The 20,268-nt window shown below is 35.2% G+C and overlaps 1 protein-coding gene across 2 annotated transcripts in view; it reads left to right on the forward strand.

The window, feature by feature from the left end:
- The window catches only part of LOC111064505, a 127,835-nt gene that overhangs the window by 14,561 nt on the left and 93,006 nt on the right, over positions 1 to 20,268 (forward strand). For both annotated transcript variants that reach the window (XM_039442348.1, XM_039442349.1), the window contains exons 3-6: positions 2,877 to 3,055; positions 5,437 to 5,759; positions 12,484 to 12,750; positions 18,623 to 18,859. In XM_039442348.1, the coding sequence (XP_039298282.1) occupies positions 2,877 to 3,055; positions 5,437 to 5,759; positions 12,484 to 12,750; positions 18,623 to 18,859 (1,006 nt within the window). The remainder of the gene's footprint in view (positions 1 to 2,876; positions 3,056 to 5,436; positions 5,760 to 12,483; positions 12,751 to 18,622; positions 18,860 to 20,268) is intronic.

A 20,268-nucleotide genomic window follows, 5' to 3' on the forward strand; every position in this document is an offset into this window, starting at 1 on the left:
TTCCATGAAACGTCTTCCTTTCTATCTAATATGGATTCATACTTCCTTTTCTATCTTCCATCGCACATTTTAACATTATGAGCAAAATATTCATGTATTTAATTGTTTGAAACTTTACTAAAATTTCAAACTAATAAGTCAAGCTTGAAACAAATCTCCTTCCATGTATCTTTTCGCACATTTTAACATTATTACAAAACTAATCATGTGATTGCATTACACTTTAATCATCTGATTATTTCCTATTGAATTTGATATTTTCCTATTTGAATTTGATAGGCCTAAATTGAAAAAAAATTAACAATCGTGACAAGGTTGAAGCGAATCTCCTTCCATGTAAACGTCTTCCTTTCTTTCTAATATGTATTCATGTAACTTCCTTTTCTATCTTCCATCGCACATTTTTACATTATTAGCAAAATATTCATGTATTTAATTGTTTGAAACTTTACTAAAATTTCAAACTAACAAGTCAAGCTTGAAGCAAATCTCCTTCCATGTATATTTTCCAATTCCCATCGCACATTCTAACACTATTAGGAAAATAATCATTTGATTAACTGGATTAAACGTCAAAACTGAAAAAATATAGTGATGAACTGCTGCTTAGTTATTTTAGTCACTCTGTGGTAACTCATTGTATTTACATAAACTAATTCGAGTTTAAGTAGGCCTACTAATCAGTTTGTATGTTTAGTTTTTTTTTATAATTAGGGGATGTAAATGTAGAAAATATATCATGTACATTTCCAAGTAAATTAATTATCTTGTTATTTCCCAAAAATTCATAGTGCATTCTTGTTTCTCATTAAATTAATTTGAAGTCAAGTAGACTTGATATACTAGATTTTCATTTCTGCAACAGTGATTAAGATCGCTTCCATTATTAACAACAATAATTATTGTTGATCTTAGTTGTGTTTTGTTGAATTCTGTAACTGCACACGTAGTTTGAAATTATAAATTTGATGAGAAAAACCGGGACGATTTCCAATAAGACGGAATTAGATCTTTCGCTGTTTTTGAAAAATAGAGTTTATCAGTCTAGCTTGCCAATGGCCATTTCCTATCAAGGTTGAAGGTCAATAGAAAATCAGTATGAATAAATCACTAAACAAACAACCATAATGGTCGTCAATTTCTTTGGGGTCACGCGATAAACGGATAGCATTAGTAATCAATTAAAATTGGAGGTCAAAGTTGTCCAACCTCTAGTGCTATATCTCCGCTCGATTTAGTTTAAGGGTTAAATGAATAGGAATTTCTCACAATGCCAAAGATCATTTGCTTTTTATTTTATCTCAAATTCGATTTAAACGTTGGTCTAGTTTTTAAAATTGAACATCGTTCTATCAACAGCGGTGCAACATCATAAAAAATGAGATACTGAACCAATTTCGGGTGCTTAAACGTCAATCAATTGTTGATCGCTAGTGAGAATTGTGATATTATTCAATTGTTGACCAAACACAAATTTACGTTTGAGAATTGTACTGGATCCATCTATGAATCTCTGAAACAATTATTATTGATTATTTATTACCAGATTTTCACTTTTAGTACCGTCATTAGGTTCCAGTTGTGATGAATCATATCCATTAATTACTTTCATCAAGTTGATATTGCATGTAATTAGTACAGTTAGTACGGAAATTACATCAATAGAGAGCAAGTTTTGCTGCACCTATTGAAGATAAAATCCGTATGACATCATTGAGATCTCTCTCAAGTTGTAAAATAAATTAATAATCATTTATACTTTATCTCAATCACGGATTTACAATTACTTTCTATGTTTTATTGGTGGTGATGTGTTAGGCATTCATAAAGAATAGGACGTCACAACCACTCATTTATTAAAACAGTTAAAAAAGTTATTAAACAGTTATTAACAGTTAACAGTTATTAAACATTTATTTAGAGAATGATAATGGTGTAGCAATAAAACCTAGTTTCTCAAAAAGTTGCTTTGATATTTCAATCTGTTTTACCGTTATCAAATTTCGAACAATTAGCGATTATTGTTGTTTGATAATTGACTTGTCGATATAATTTGTTCAAGTAGAAACCTGGACGTTTATTGCGGATGATGCTCATATGAGCTTTTAGCTTGTGCTTGGATAATAGTGAGTGTGTGGGTGATTTGATGAGATGATCAAACGTCGTCCATGCCTACCGGCAGGATTCGAACCCAAGACCAGTTAGCGCTAGTAGACTGAAGGGTGCAACGCCTTAGTCTTCTCGGCTAACCTAGCCGACAAATTACGTTTATTATGTTTATACTTTTTAACGATATAGAATATTTGAGAATATTTAATGATCATTAGTCTCAGTTATTAAATATATGTAAGGTAATGGTATCATAAAACATATACATAAACATATAAAAATATTATGTTTATTCGATAGATCACAATGTTACTTGTTTTTATTTCACTATCGATCAGTTATCTATCCTCTGTCACCCATTATAACAGTGTTCATTTAATCTGCAAGATTATTTTGTAAACATTCTTTAGAGTAAAAGTTGTACAATATTAGTACATTCGGTCTGCTAGCACCGTTTGGTTCGTGGGTTCGAATCCCGCCGATGACATGGACGTTTGATCATCTCATTAATTCACTAACGCACTCCCCATCACCCACGCACAAAATAAAAGCTAAAGTGCAAAGCGCTTTAAACTATTAAAATTCACTAACGCACTCCCCATCACCCACGCACAAAATAAAAGCTAAAGTGCAAAGCGCTTTAAAAAGCAAAAAGCTCATATAGGCACCATCAGGTGATGATGAATGAATGAGTGTTTGTGTCTAGCAGATGAAAGATTAATTGGAAATCGGACGTTGATTTGTGACATTTATTTGTCGTTTTCTAGGGATGAGCCGATCCCGGCCCAACATACACCTTCCCCGCGGCTCCCCAGCGTGCATCATGGTGTCCCGGAATCACTTCCGCAAGAACAACATGCAAAAGTTCAGATGTCATCTCTACATACCTCGGATGCGGCTCTAGATTTGAGACAGTCTCTCGTCATGACTGTACCTCAAATGCCTCGTGAGTACTTCACTGCCCAAGTTCTCAATGTCAAATCAAATCTCTATTGTTCCCAAAAACTTAATTACAATTACAATGGTTATAAAAAAAAGTAAAATACAATATAAAATTAAAATGGATTACCAAATGTAATGAATGTATTTCAATTGCAGTAATGAATGAATCTATTTATTTTTCAGATATGGTTAAAGCTCTTGAGTACTTCACTCAGTTTCAATGTGTTTTTTTTTCTGTAGTAATGAATGATTGATTCAATTTATTCATCAGAAATGAAATAAGCTGAAGGTAATAAGAATAGAAAGCAGTAGTAGTAATATTTAAGAACACACTATTTTGATGTTTCAAACAACGATATGCAGTCAATAATAGACTTTGTCATTAGTGTGTTAATACATCTGAGTTCGGAATGGATTAAGAAACAATCATCTTTAATATCTAAGAGACTTTCACAAATACTAACATTTTAGTGTAGATATTCAGGCTGATAATATGACACCCTTGTTGGAAAAATTGATAGATCGATCGAATCGAATAAATCGATGAATCGATCAAATCGAATAAATCGATAAATCGTAATGAATGTAAATCAATTTGTGCAAAAGTGTGCAGAGTTATTCTTTGCCAAACATGGTGTGGCCTCACAGGAAGCGAAAGTTATCACGGTCATTCATCAAGTTTAGGTGTTTGCACTTGTGTTTCACACCACTCAATTCATAATTCAATGATTTTGAATATTATGATTTACTGCTGAAGCATTTTTGTACATTCATTGGTTATGTTTTATGGTAATTGTTGTTCGGTTCATTTTATAGGTTATGTTGAACAGAAGCTCAACAGTATATTTAAATTATGTTTTAAAAAAAAAAAATATATATATATATATGCATATGCATTCAAGGTCAATAATAATTTTACACTTGATATTTTAAATACTAATAGACTCAAGTAAGTTCTGGAGCCACTGACAAGCCTCTCCTCCAGCAGCATGAACTTCAGTCAGCTCTCCATGATAAGAATTAAGTATTTAATAGTAATAATAATAATAATAATAATAATAATGATAGTTGGCCTAATAAAAATCGATGATCATGATTTTACTCAGCGTCTTCCACTTCGGGAGCTCTACGACTAATAATAATAGTTGGCCTCCACATCACCCCTTACAGCCAACCCGTTCCACCACATTGCGCCAAGGGACTAGTGAGTATATGCTTAGGCAATTTGCGTGCAATAGAACGGCACAAGTGGCCTTTATTTATTGCAACTGTCATAAAAAATGTGTTTTGGAACTCATAACTGCTGGATAGGTTCCTGGAAGGATCTTATTCTCCTTTTAAAAATTCTCGACACTTCAAAAAGATCGATTTTATTTGACAGTTTATTGCCAATTGCAACGCATCTTTCTAATGGAGCAGTGCAGCTTCTAAGAACGGCATGAAATTGATGGTACTGTCTCAAGTTCCGCGCCGATACAATTACACCAACTCCTCGGTCGCCAACTTCTATACGTCCATGTAGACAGTCATGCAAAAAAATTGCATCAAACTTCATTCTTCGCCATTCCAAAGATTCAATTTTCACCTCGTTGCAAAACTGTTTATAAGAAAGCTGCTCCAAATCCGGCATGAGCCTCTTCAACACCAGACGTACAAACCTTCTTTGCACAGATTCTATTTTCTTTGTGTGCATATTCTGTCTCTATTCCAAACGATGGACGCGTACTCCAAGTGACATCGGACGATGGAACAAAAGAGTGTCTTCAATGTTTGAGGATTTTTGAAGTTTCTGCCAATCCACCTTATTACACCAGCTGTCTTCTCGCTTTAGCTACTACATCATCAATATGCGCGTTAAAAAGTAGTTTACTATCAAATATGACACCAGATCCTTCACACAGGCCACACGTTGAATTGTCTGTCAGCAATGTTATACTGAAATCTCAAGGTATTCGTTTTTCTTGAAAAGCTCATTACAATTGTTTTGCTTACGTTGATGGGCATGCCATTTTTCATGGACCAATTCAAAGTTTGATTAAGATTTCTCTGCAATGACATTGAGTCTTCTTTAGAGCTAATTTTCCTAAATATTTTCAGATCATCAAGGTACATCAGCACATGACAACAATCAAGATTAATATGTTAATATGTTAAATACTAATAGGCTCAAGTATATACCGATTAATAAGTGAGGGATTTTAAAATATGATATTAAAGACCCCCATCCACGGTCAAAAGTCGATCAATCTACAATCTTCTAGTGTAAAATAAATAAGTTCTAAACCGTCGTCAAGTCGATCAATTTAACTTGATCAATCTATAATCTTCTAGAGTAAAATAAACAAGCTCTAAAATCCTCCTAACAGAAAACTTGTGGTTTTACAGCAGAGCAACCTCGGCCCGTATCGACTAGCAACCCAGTAGTCCCAGCCACAGACATCCTGGATCTCTCCATGCCTGACAAGAACGCGATGACGGAAGTATGCTACCTGTGCGGCGACGAGCACAAGCGCGGATCCCTGGTGCATGTCGCCGCCAAGCCGATAGGGGGCGCACACGCTGGCAACCAGGCAACCAATCAGCTGCCGTTCTTTCCCAGCCTCATGTTGCAAGTGTTTCCCAGACCCGCGCGGTCTCGGCCTATGGATAGTGCCGGACGGGTGCAGGCCTGCAATGCTTGTCATAACCATCTCTTGATGCAATGGCAGGTGAGTGATCTAATTAGTCATCGCATGATCGTCTCTGACTTAGAAGTCATGTAAGAGAGCAATTAAAGAAGGAGCTGCTTTCCATATGCGCGTACTCAAATAAAGAGTTCAGAGAGTACTACGAGCGTCGAGATGGGGTTTAGAGAGAATAAAAAATGTCTGACTTTTCATGTATTTATGTTCTGTATTTTATTGACTTACGATATTGACAAGTCCAAATACCCCTTTTATAGGAGGACTTGGAAGACATGTTGTTATCTGATATTTATTAATAATTAATTATTTGCCATGTTCATTAAAATTATATTAGTCGTAGTTGCCAGCTGAAGTTCAGATGGCTACTTCCCCAAGTTCGAGCTTGCTCATTTGGGGAAGTTGTTCCTAATGTTTATTTTGCAAAATAATCTCATTATATCAGTGTATATTTTATATAGTTCATTGATTTTTTGTAATTCATGAGGAATAAATAATAAATGGAGTTTTTAATGATAGTTTGTAGACTGACTTAGAAGACATGTTTTATTGAAGGAAACTTGGTTTAAATTTTTGAAGAACTTTCCTCAGTTTTCAGGAAAGTGAAAAATAATCTCATTACAGTCTATATTCTATAGTTCATTGATTTTTTATTTGAATTTTATGAGGCATAAACTAATAACATTTATAATGTTTGTTTGTAGACTGACTTAGAAGACATGTTTTATTGAAGGAAACTTGGTTTAAAGTTTGAAGAAGAACTTTTCTCAGTTTTGAAGAAAGTGAACATATAGTGTTCTTTCTTAGCACGGCAGCTTGGCACTTACGGTAATTAAGAATTGGTATTTTTGTAGTTGTACAGTTCACAAGAAATGCCACATCCTGATATTAATCCATTTTATTAATCATGCTTAAATGTACATGGTGCACTCTATCAAGGATTTATATTTTTGCAGATGTACATGGTATTAGATGTATATAGAATAGAATATCATGTTCGACAGTTGTCCTGTCGTTAGTAGCCAATCTTAAGGTGCGTACAGATTTACGCACCGCGAACATGAGCAATTCACTTTTAATCAGCTGATGCCAAGCTTTTTATATCTGTATCTTACCGTTTCTGTAAAAATACAGATATAGTCAGCTGATTAAAATTGAATTGCTCATGTTCGCGGCGCGTATATCTGTACGCACCTTTAGATGTACTTAGTACTTAATTGAGAATTAGTATTTTTGCAGATGTAGGCTGCAGTCCACAAGGAGTGCCACATTGAGAAAAGTGTCACATCCTGATATTAATTCACCTTAATCATGCTTAAATGTACCTACTTGTTACACTCGATTAAGAATTAATATTTTTGCAGATTTCTATAGTATTAGAATGTACATAGAATAGAATGGCTTTTTAATTTGATGAAGTGACGGAGTTAGTGTTTTCCCCCTTTTTGTGTAGTTGAGAAGTTGATATTGTGGTAATTATTCATATTCAATGAAAAAGACTAAGAAAATGTCAAAAAACCACAGATTTATTGATCCTTAGAAAGACCGGTTTCGGTTATTACACCATTGTCAATCTCTGATAAACTGAGATTTTTATCAGAGAAACTCATGAAACTGAGAAAGTTTATCAGAGATTGACAATGGTGTAATAACTGAAACCGGTCTTTCTAAGTATCAATAAATCTGTGGTTTTTTGACAATTTCTTAGTCTTTTTCATTCAATATGACGGAGTTAGGTCAGTAATGTCCACTCCACAGCCAGTTACAGTAAAGTAAACCGAACTTGACAAGCACATGAACACATCATCTGTTTAACAAGTTATGTTTAATCTAATAGAATTTATAAGGACGGCAAAAACTTGTACGTCCGAAAATCTATGTGTATGGGTAACTGGCTTACCATTTGTAGAGAGACTGGGAGCAAGAAAATTCTATCGAATTGGAAGTGCTATAATATAATATGTTGCTCTCGAAAGTTACAGAAAATTAAAGGTCCACTTGAAGGTCGCTATCGCCGCTCAAGCAACTGACCACAAGGCTTGCCTAGTATAGTGGTAACCTTACTAAATTGGATGAAAAAGACTAAGAAATTGTCAAAAACCACTGATTTATTGATAATTAGAAAGACCGGTTTCGGTTATTACACCATTGTCAATCTCTGAAAACTAAAACTCTAGTTGGTTTGGCCAACTAACGTACTTGGGACACACAATAAGCTCCGGTTGACGGGTGGGGCTCTTTGAACCTTTGGATCCTCAAATCCGTCCCTTCAAACATAACATAGATTTCAGTTTTAGTTTTCAGAGATTGACAATGGTGTAATAACCGAAACCGGTCTTTCTAATTATCAATAAATCAGTGGTTTTTGACAATTTCTTAGTCTTTTTCATTCAATATGACGGAGTTAGGTCAGTAATGTCCACTCCACAGCCAGTTACAGTAAAGTAAACCGAACTTGACAAGCACATGAACACATCATCTGTTTAACAAGTTATGTTTAATCTAATAGAATTTATAAGGACGGCAAAAACTTGTACGTCCGAAAATCTATGTGTATGGGTTACCATTTGTAGAGAGACTAGGGGCAAGAAAATTCTATCGAATTGGAAGTGCTATATAATATGTTGCTCTCGAAAGTTACAGAAAATTAAAGGTCCACTTGAAGGTCGCTATCGCCGCTCAAGCAACTGACCACAAGGCTTGCCTAGTATAGTGGTAACCTTACTAAATTGGATGAAAAAGACTAAGAAATTGTCAAAAACCACTGATTTATTGATAATTAGAAAGACCGGTTTCGGTTATTACACCATTGTCAATCTCTGAAAACTAAAACTCTAGTTGGTTTGGCCAACTAACGTACTTGGGACACACAATAAGCTCCGGTTGACGGGTGGGGCTCTTTGAACCTTTGGATCCTCAAATCCGTCCCTTCAAACATAACATAGATTTCAGTTTTAGTTTTCAGAGATTGACAATGGTGTAATAACCGAAACCGGTCTTTCTAATTATCAATAAATCAGTGGTTTTTGACAATTTCTTAGTCTTTTTCATTCAATATGAATAATTACCACGATATCAACTTCTCAACTACACAAAAAATTACTAAATTGGTTCAGCTCCTGGCTGCATTCTCAGTTAGCCAACAAACAATAATTGTTACGCCATCGCATATCACATAAATCATTATCTGAAAATTAATTAATGAAATCAAATCATATTATTCGGAGTTAGAGATGCGTTTGGCTGCAAGCAACCAGGTGATGAATGGGATGTTAGTATAGGGGAAAACTCCTGGATCTTGTAAAGGACACAGGTATTGGTTTGGCCAACTAACGTACTTGGGACACACATTATCTGAAAATTAATTAATGAAATCAAATCATATTATTCGGAGTTAGAGATGCGTTTGGCTGCAAGCAACCAGGTGATGAATGGGATGTTAGTATAGGGGAAAACTCCTGGATCTTGTAAAGGACACAGGTATTGGTTTGGCCAACTGACGTACTTGGGACACACAATAAGCTCCGGTTGACGGGTGGGGCTCTTTGAACCTTTGGATCCTCAAATCCGTCCCTTCAAACATAACATAGACTGACTTAGGTCAGAGATTCATATTAATTGATCGAATTGTCACCATTATTAGTGAGTATATTAATACACACACATACAAGTTTAATACAGAGAATAATAAAAAGAATACATGCTAATTAATGATAATTTGTAGACTGATTTAGAAGACATGTTGTATTGAAGGAAACTTGGTTCCAAGGTTTGAAGAAAGTGAACATACGGTGTTCTTAGCACGGCAGCATTGCACGTTTTTGCAGACGTACAGTTCACAAGGATTGCTACATCCTGATATTAAACCATGTTATTAATCATGCTTAAATGTACATAGTACACTCTATCAGGAATTTATATTTTTGCAGATATTTGTGGTATTAGAATGTATATTGAATAAAATAATGACTTTTTTATTTGATGACGTGCCGGAGTTTGTACAGTAATGTCCGTTCTACCACTCATCCACTTATCGTACATCGTGTATGATACACTTGATTAAATAAATTCGTACCGTTTTCGCAGATGTATATAGTTCACAAGGAGTGCCACATCCTGATATTAATTAACCTTATTAATCATGCTTGTATGTACATGGTACACTCTATTAAGAATTTATATTTTTAATACCATGTTCATGGTACTAGATGTATAATATCGAAGAGAATGTCTTTTTAATTTGAAGTGCCGTAATTTGGACTATAATATCCACTAAAGTCTGTGATATATTACTTTTAACATGAAGAGGAGAAACTCATTCCTCCCTCTACAGTCTGTAGCGTAGACACAGACAGACATCCTGCGCACAATTGGATGCGCCGTGTCATTTTGCTTCATGCTCTTTTGATGAAAACAATATTATACCTGGTGACCAGTATATGACTTGGAACATTGCCAGCAATAGCTGGAAGGGGAGTGTTGGTGCGTCGCGTTGCAAAGCTCTTTTACACAGACACAAAAGAAGGAGAATGCTGCTAGGTTGTGGGAGTGATTAGTGGAGGATAGAGCATCGGACCTCTTCGTCTTCGAGAAAGAGCCGTGTTAAAAGTAATTTCTCTCCCACTTTAGTAACACACATCGATTTTTTGCCGTCCTTATGAAATCTACCAGATTAAACGGAACTTGGCAAACACATGAACACATCATCTGTTTGACAAGTTATGTTTAATCCAATAGAATTTATAAGGACGGCAAAAACTCTTACGTTCATAAATCGATGTGTATTAACTGGCTTACACATAATCTTTTTGACAAGTTTTGTTTAATCTAATAGAATTTATAACAACATGTTCAGTGTGTCAAAAGTAGGCTCAGGAAATTATTATTTGCCTTCTCTGAGCATAGCCAGGTGACGGGTGTGGATCAGTGTAGGAAAGTATATTTCGCCTATGCTCAGTCGCTGATCCAGTATGGTATCCTGGCTTGGGGGGGTGTTTCCTTTGCACTCTTGGAACCACTGGCAGTCACACACAGAGCAATTATTAAAAAAATCTTGAAAAAAAGCCATAGATATCCGACTATCTTGCTTTCTTCAGAATTCCCGGTTCTAAATATCAGACAATCTTTATCAAAAGATTATTAATTCACTTGAAAAAATACAAAACCCAGATCTTAGGTGAAACAAATTTAAATTTCCGGTATGAAACTCGCCACAGGACCAACTATAATTATGATGTTCCACAACTGACACATGGGTCAGAGCTGTCAAATTCATTTTACCTGGCTCACATTTTATATAGAAACTTGCCGAATGAAATAAGAGAGGCGGAGGTGTATAGTCTAGCCGTGTACCGAAGGGTGTGGACAGGTGGCTGTATCACATTGGCTCGGAGGCAGCCGGAGCTCTGCTCCGTTCACGTTATATCCGATAACTATCAGAAAGCCAGAACTATCAAAGGATTTATCATATCAATTTTTTTCCTCTATCAATCCATTACATTATAAAATAAATACAGGACGCGAACTCACAGCCTCCTTCATTCCCTGGGATCTATTGGCCTGCACAAGAAATAGAATCAATCCTAAGTTTAGTTAATATTTTTCTTTTTATCTTTTATTTTTTAATCAAGTATTATTTCTTATTTTACTATTATTTGAATTTGTATCTAATCCATTATTATCATTATTCTATTCTGAAGTTTATCTTTTCTTTTATAATTATTTTATGTAGTGACTGCTTGTGTTGTCTATGGAACTCTTAATCCATAATAATGGATTAATGGAATAATGCATTATTCTATTTTGAAGTTTACCTTTTCTTTTATAATTATTTTATGTAGTGACTGCTTGTGTTGTCTATGGAACTCTCCTCCGCACGCAGACGTTTAGTCGTTGTGGAGGAATTCTGTAATATTGAGTTTTTTTCATGTTTCTCTGTAAATACTTGAAGGAATAAAAAATATTTGAATTTGAATTTATAAGGACGGCAAAAAATCGTACGTCCAAAAATCGATGTGCATTTAACTGGCTCACCACTCAATCACTTATAGTATAAATATTTCACATATACATACACATATTTCACTGTAAATACTTGAAGGAATAAAAAATATTTGAATCTGAATTTATAAGGACGGCAAAAAATCGTACGTCTAAAAATCGATATGCATTTAATGGCTCACCACTTAATCACTTATTGTATATCATAATATGATATATTATTATTATAATAGATTTGAGCTTTGATCTGCAAACATTGTTTTATTTAACACTGTTATGTCTCATCTTTTATTTTTCATTTTTTTCCCTCTCTTGTCATGAATTATGTTGGAAAAAATTATACTGGTGATTCTTCCTCCCATTTTTTTGCAGTTTGAACTACATTTCACAATATAAGTATATTTAAAGAGAGGAAATGCTACAATCAATCAATAAAATTACTTGTTGATGGTGATTGAATGTGTGTGTGTGTGTGTGTGTGTGTAGGCTTTTTCTCAACTCCTGCTCACGGACAAGTGCTTCATGAAGCACTTTGTGAGCAGTTATTGTTCACATTAATATTATATTATATACTATACTTACAATCTATTATTAAATTTTAGATGGATTATTGTTGTATTGTCAAGCTAGACTCTATTTGGTTTCTGTATATGTATTTATGAGTGTGAATAAATTTGAATTTGAATTATATTATAATATTATATTATAATATGGTGCACTTGATTGAATAAATTTGAACCGTTTTCCGCAGATGTACTGTACACAAGGAGTCCCGCACTCTGATCGCAACTACACACTGCGCAAACGCAGCGGTGGAGCAAGCGGTGCAGCTGCGAACGTGGGGGCCAACGAGACGGCTACTTTTGTGTGCTACACTTGCTCTCTGGAGTACCCCTCCTCGTCTATTCGTCTGCTGTACTGCTGCTCCAATCCCGAGAAGGAAGCCTACTTTCCGTTCATTAGAGCGCTGAAACCACCTCCAGGTGCCAGCCCCATTTCGCCTCAAGGAATGGTGCAGGTTAGAATGCAAATAACATTAATCTAGACTAGACTTTAATAGTTTATTTTCATTAAGCACAGAAGGTTCAATAGTAGCCGATTATTTGCCATTTAATAGTTTATCCTATACTATTAATCGAGCAATTTCTGTTTATATGTTTAGATGTTTATAAACAGATGTTATCTAAACATATAAACAGAAATTGCTCGTTTAATAGTATAGGATAAACTATTAAATGGCAAATAATCGGCTAGATTACACTACTATTGAACCTTCTGTGCTTAATGAAAATAAACTATAAATTATATATCTGTATGTGACCGGATCTCGAAAACGGCTCTAACGATTCTCTCGAAATTTGGAACAAAGTAGGTTTATTATATGAAAATTCGATTGCACTAGGTCTTAACCCTGGGATAACTCGCTGAAGGACATTAAAAGGATAAATACGTCCTTGGAAAAAAAGCTGGAAATTTTGTCGTCTGTCGATACCGTAATGGAAGATGGTGAACGAGTGCATGTGTGGGATCATCCAGCTGATCTCACGAGGAGAAAAATTCAGCAAGAGAAACTTATTTTCGTTCATTTCTCTTTTTTCAGAAAACATGTTTACTTCAGAAAGTCCAAAAAAGTAACTAGATGCTGTTGGTGTAGATTAGTACATCATTCTAAATCGAATTCATAGTATATCTATTTGTAATTGATGATGTGTTTGTTTTTTGAAGCGTAAATAAATAATTATTTTTATGAGTGATGGTAGCTTAACCTAGATTTTGATTTGGACTGTAGTATAAATTTGAAAAGGGACAGTTTTGGGCATAAACCTGTCGTGCCTCCTCATATAACTAAAAATATTTGTACGACTGAAAAAATTAATAAATTAATAAACTAAAAATTCTATCTTTCGTTGCACATTTTCTATGATTTTACACTCCAGAGCGAAGCTCGGTCCCCGATATTTTCAATTAAGCACAGAGAGTTCAATTGCAGTGTGATAATGCAGCCAATTATTTGCCATGCATTTTCAACTTGAATCCTTTAATTTCAATAAACTATAATAAATAGATATCTATTCTCAAACCAATCTACACTTTATTCATCGCGTTACAGTTGTATAAAAAGTCAAATTTCATAGTCAATTGGAACACTTTTTAGAGGTTGGAACAGAAATCTCCGTTAGAGTAGAATATCATAGTTTATTATAATTGAGCTGAAAAATTTCAAGTGCCCGTTTTCTAGGACACTCATGTAGGCTGGACTCCAACATATCATTGGGTCGCCGCCAACCTGTCTCCCCGACAATTAAGCTCCTCTCAATTTTGACCATTGGCGTCAGCCAATCCCCTGGCAAAATATATCAAATCAATTTATTGCCACAGACAAACACTTTACAATTTGTATCGGCCACGTCAATATTACAACATATATTAGAGATCATACAACAATAGCAATTACCTAAAAATCTAGATATACCATTGCCGTCAGAGATCATACAACAATAACAATTACCTAAAAATCTAGATATACCATTGCCGTCAACTAGTCTCCCCGACAGATGATCCCCTACTGGAACGAAGGAGCTCTACTGGGACAACCAAGCTCCTCACACGCTCACGACAATCAAGCTCCCTGCCAGCCGATCCCCTATTAGGCATTGAAACCAGCTTGAAGCGGGCGGGGAAGTAGTACAATCACTGACACTGTTTTACACATTCTTTATAGAAAACCTGTCAGTTTACTCGCGAAAACTCCGGCACTCAAACGTGAACGTGCGAGGAATTTGGTTGTTGGGTTCGGTGACTACAACCAAGCTCCTTCTCCTTGCACGCTGGCGTCAACGAGTCTCCCCGACAGCCAATCCCCTACTGGTTAGGAGGGGACTGGTTGTCGGGACCGTAGACGACAACCAAGCTCCTCGCACGCTCACAACTAAGCTCCCTGTCAGCCTAGCTCCTCTCTCAGGAGCTCTGTTGACGCCGTCAACCAATCTCGAAAGTGGTTTTAAAAGGAGCTCAGCTGACGGGGTGCTTGGTTGGCGCGTTCCTGGCCGAGCGAGTATGAATGGGAATATTCACACTGTACCGTCCACTTTATCTAATAAATAAATAAATACAATTTTATTGTCAGCCAGCCAGTTTTATCGAGCTTGGAATCATGACTCTCCCTTCAATGTACATTTATTGTAACCTGGTCCATGTTAAAAAAACCTAACTCTATCAACAAGACATAGCCATCAGCATGAACATAGAACTAGAAATAGGAATAACCTAATTACCCCATACATCAGACTGCAAAAAACATTCAAAAGCTATAAGTATCAACAATACTCATTATTCAATAAATTACCGACAAGAATAAAAAATTTACCACAAAAAAAAGTTCATATCTACAGTAGCACAATGGCTCAAAAAACAGGCTTTTTATACAATTGACGAATACCTAAGTCATAACGAGCATCTGACTGTTTTATATTATATTGTATATGTATATATGTATACATATGTGTACATGTTTAAAGTTATTTATGTGTTAGCGGTACGATATATTGTTAGTATATGCAATGCTATGTTTTATCTCCACATGACGTTTGTTTATAACATTTGTAATGTTCGATGACAAGAATAAAGATTATTGATATTATTGAGCCAGAAAAGCACAAGACAAAGTCACACAAATAGAACATGAAATAGACAGTCACACATTAAGAGACACATTGTTACTATTACATTGCACTGTTACTGATATGTGAGAATCCAGCTTAAATCGTTAATAATAACGCTCGTCGTCATTTGTACGCACTTGGTAAGAGTGTGGCGCCGGCATGAAAGGAAATTAGTCTTCAAATCTTATGTTCCATTAAACTTCAAGTGTATGGTTCCAAAACCATCTGATCTGCACATGCGTAGTAGCTTCTCAAGATAGCTGCCAGATCTTTTCTCGTGGTGAACTGACTATACCACGATACGCTTAGTTCGTTCGTTCGTGTCAGGTGATTCTATATGCCAATATTTGAATAATAACCCTTTGTTTTGAAATTAAAAAGGCCCTGTCTTGTGCCTTCACGTGCTAGACAGCATTTTAACAGGTGGTCATCTGACTTGATATTACCACAGTCGCAGTGCGGGTCGTCAATCTAAAGCTGGGTTTTCGTTTGTGCGTAAATGCCGTCGCCGACCACGACAGGGTGAGGATCTCAGATTGGGTAGATTTCAATTTGTCTAAATAACCTAAAAGATTATGTTCAATTATGTTTTAATCGGGAATGTTAAGCTTATACTTTTAAATGGCAATATGTTGATACTATTAGAAATGTTTTTAATATTGAATAATAAACACAAATAATGGGTGAGGATCTCAGATTGGGTAGATTTCAATTTGTCTAAACTAGTAGTTCTGTGAACAGTAGACCTCACGCAGTATTCTCATCCACAAGTACCTGATTGAAACCATAGACCTTATGGAAATACAGCAATAGACTGGCTTCTCACATCTGTGTAATCACTTGTCAGCTGATTTATGATGAATAATTCTATAGGCTGATTTTTACTCCAATATTGGCGTATGAAGGAGGCTCCTTTTTCCTTCTATATTATCCTTGAAATGAAAAATTTCCAAAAACCTTGTATATACGTCGACGCGCGTTTAAAAAAGGAACATGCCTGTCAAATTTCATGAAAATCTATTACCGCGTTTCGCCGTAAATGCGCAACATATAAACATTCAAACATTAAGAGAAATGCCAAACCGTCGACTTGAATCTTAGACCTCACTTCGCTCGGTCAATAACCTAAAAGATTATGTTTTAATCGGGGAGGTTGAGTTTATTACTTTTAAATGGCAATATGTTGATACTATTAATGAAAAGTTATTTGATCAGTTGTTTTAGCACACTTGAAATTTGGACAATATGAATGTCAACAATGCTTGTCGTCGTCGACTGCGGAAATTTACGCACAAACAAAAATGCACCTTAATGGTGCGCCGCGATCACGTGCATTTTACTTTTCAACAGCTGATTCTATGCTTATATCTGTATCTTACTGTTTCTGTACAAATACAAATATAATAAGAATAGCATTAGCTGAAGTGCTTGTGTTCGTGGCGCAGAAATCAGTACGCACCTTCAGACTCTTAGTTGTAGAGTACCTTTTGAAAATCAGTTGTTTATAACAGAATATTACATGAGCATTAACACCAAAGCTTAAAGAACCTATGGATGTTACATAGAAACGATGGATCTATGTTTATCCATCAATTTAATGCATGATATAAACCCCAGTTGGACTTGAAAAGTGTCTTCATGCCTAGGCCACACTCTTGCCGAGTCGCTCGCCAAATGGCCAACACAAGCGGCTCGCGTTAGTCTTGCAATCCGCACTGCAATGTTACCTGAAGACGAGCTCCTCAAGAACAGCGGTAGGGAGCCACTCGCCTTCGCTTGTCTCGACGCCACAAACATAGGAGCGAAGGCGTGCCGAGCCGAGTGAAGGCGAGCGGTGGAATAGCAGCCAAGCACACTCTCGCGCTCGTCGTCATTTGTACGCACTTGCCAAGAGTGTGTCGCCGGCATAAAAGGACCATTAGCTGTTATGATTATTAAATCTAGGTAGTTGATTAGTTTCTTAGTTACCGCGCATTAGTGATTCTGAAGTGAGAATAGAACTCACATGAATCTAGAATAGAATATAGTTTATTGCCATCAAGAACAACAAGGACTATAGATTTCAAAAACTTTCGGATTGTAATTTTGAAATTTCCAAAAGTAACATTAGATTTTATATCTTGTATTATAAGATTTGATTTCCATATGCTAAAGGTTGAGCTTTTGGTTGTAGGTATGTTCGATCTTCAATAAATCGATACTGCAGTGATTACACACAATTTCCTCATGTTATGTGTTTGATTGTTCAATCTCTTCTAATTGATACTTCATCGATTATACCTATACAACATTTAATTTCCTCATATTGAATGTTTGGTTGTAGGAATGTTCGATCTTCTATAAATCGATACTGCAGTGATTACACACAATTTCTTATACTAAATGCTTTGTTGTAGGTATTTTTGATCTCCAAATTGATATTTCAGTAATTATATCTATACAAATTTTAATTTCCTCATATTGAATGTTTGGTTGTATGTATGTTCGATCTTCTCTAAATCGATACTGCAGAGATCACATACACTTTAAAAAAGTTAATAGCGAAACACATAAAACAAGATATAATGAACATAAATTTGAATGCTATGTTTCCAAACTTACTTTGGTTCGAAAACAACTGATTTATATTGTACCAAGAATAATAAATAGTATCCCAAACGATCTCATAAATCAACAAATGGATAATCCAAGAATATTATTTTGATATCAAAATAATATAGCTTCCATTTTGAAGGTCTCTTGCAAAAAAAATATTTTTTTACATATTGTTGAAGGATCCGCATGATTAGAATTACGTATGTTTAGAAATCCTTGAGTGCAGCATTTATTTTATTTTTATTCTTCTTTCATTTTTTCCTCTCTTAGTATTGGGGCGCTACTCCTACCGGCGAACAAGTTCTCACTTATGCCAGTAGATTTCCACCAAGCTTATGCTATTTGAAGTATTGAATAATAATGTAATGATATCCTCAATCCATTCAGTTTGATTGTGCATTATAACTATTACTAGTTAGGAATAGAAGTATTAATGCTATCATTTTTCAATTTATTATTTTTTATTTTAATTGATTGTGGTGAATTGCATTTGTGTTTTATAGTTGAATGTTTTTACCTACTTTCTTAAATTTGAATTTCCTTATGTCTATTGTTTAGTTGTAGATATATTTGATCTTCTCTAAATCGATACTGCAGTGATTTTATACTGAAATGTTGAATGTTTGGTTTTAGGTATGTTCGATATGCTACAAATCGATTCCGCAGCGTCACCAGTACTTCGGATCGGCAGCTACACCCACTCATGGCCAGCAACCCCTCACCCAACAAATCGAGAATCACGTGGACAATATGACGGTCGACAACAGTCGGATGCAGCAACCTTCACCTGCTACAACATCGACCACTGCCAAATCTCCGGACATCCGGTTCCGGCCTTATGAGTTGTCAAAGTCTTCTTCTCCTTTGGTGGTCAGTGTATGATGATTATACTTAATTGTTAGTTAGGTTAGGTTTCAACACAATAAATAAGAAAGTCCATCAGTGTATGATGAATATATTTAATTGTTGGTTAGGTTAGGTTGCAACACAAATAAGAAAGTCCATCAGTGTATGATGATTATATTTAATTGTTGGTTAGGTTAGGTTTCAACACAATAAATAAGAAAGTCTATCAGTGTATGATGATTATATTTAATTGTTGGTTAGGTTAGGTTTCAACACAATAAATAAGAAAGTCCATCAGTGTTTTATGATTATATTTAATTGTTGGTTAGGTTAGGTTTCAACACGTTAAATAAGAAAGTCCATCAGTGTATGATGAATATATTTAATTGTTGGTTAGGTTAGGTTTCAACACAATAAATAAGAAAGTCCATCAGTGTATGATGATTATATTTAATTGTTGGTTAGGTTAGGTTTCAACACAATAAATAAGAAAGTCCATCAGTGTATGATGATTATATTTAATTGTTGGTTAGGTTAGGTTTCAACACAATAAATAAGAAGGTCCATCCGATTGCATTCAATTATTTTCAACACAATAAATAAATGAGAAAGTCGCTTGGTCTAGTTTTACTAAACTGATTATTTTTCTCGTGAGCCAGTTTTGTTGAACTAAATCAAGCACTATTCTCACTTTACTAAGTTACTTTAACAAAAAACAATGCGTGTTATGTTATTAGATGAAAGAATTGGTAATTTATTTATTTAGCGTATGGCTTCCAAGTCATCAATCAGTATTCATTTCCATCTTCACTTCTTCAGTATCATAATATGGGAATGATCCCTTGTCTCAAGGTATAAAAATAAACATAAATGGTAAGTAAAAACAATTTATTCAAATACATATATCCAGTCCATTTAGATAGGCTATTGAATCTGGAGTTCAAGAAATCTTCTACTGTTCCTCCTCTAAAGGCCGTGATTGGGCACTCTCACTATGTGGTCAATCGTTTGCCTTTCCCCACACTCACAGGATGGTGATGGTATTTTGACCCATTTATACAACAAGTCAGCACATCGACCAATTGGTAATAATATTGTTATATGTTCGTTGTATGAATGTAGTTAATATCAGTTATTATTATTCGATTCCTGAATTGTATTAATGTAGAGTGATTGCTTTATTCTACTGTATTAGTTATTTGTGCTACTAGTGCGCAAAGTGACAGATGCTGCACCGAAAGAAACGTTTACGCCCGAGCCGTAGGCGAGGAATGGTTTCTTGAGTGCAGCAGAGGAACTTTGCGCACGTATTTCACATTTAATTTTTCCTACAGTTACCATTGAGATACCAGTGGGTAATTATGGGTAAAATTCCCTGAAATTCATCAAATGTTTTTCTGTGTAATTTTATTATTAATAAATAAAATTGAATA

The sequence above is a fragment of the Nilaparvata lugens genome, chromosome X (assembly GCF_014356525.2).
Source record: "Nilaparvata lugens isolate BPH chromosome X, ASM1435652v1, whole genome shotgun sequence".
Taxonomy (NCBI): domain Eukaryota; kingdom Metazoa; phylum Arthropoda; class Insecta; order Hemiptera; family Delphacidae; genus Nilaparvata; species Nilaparvata lugens.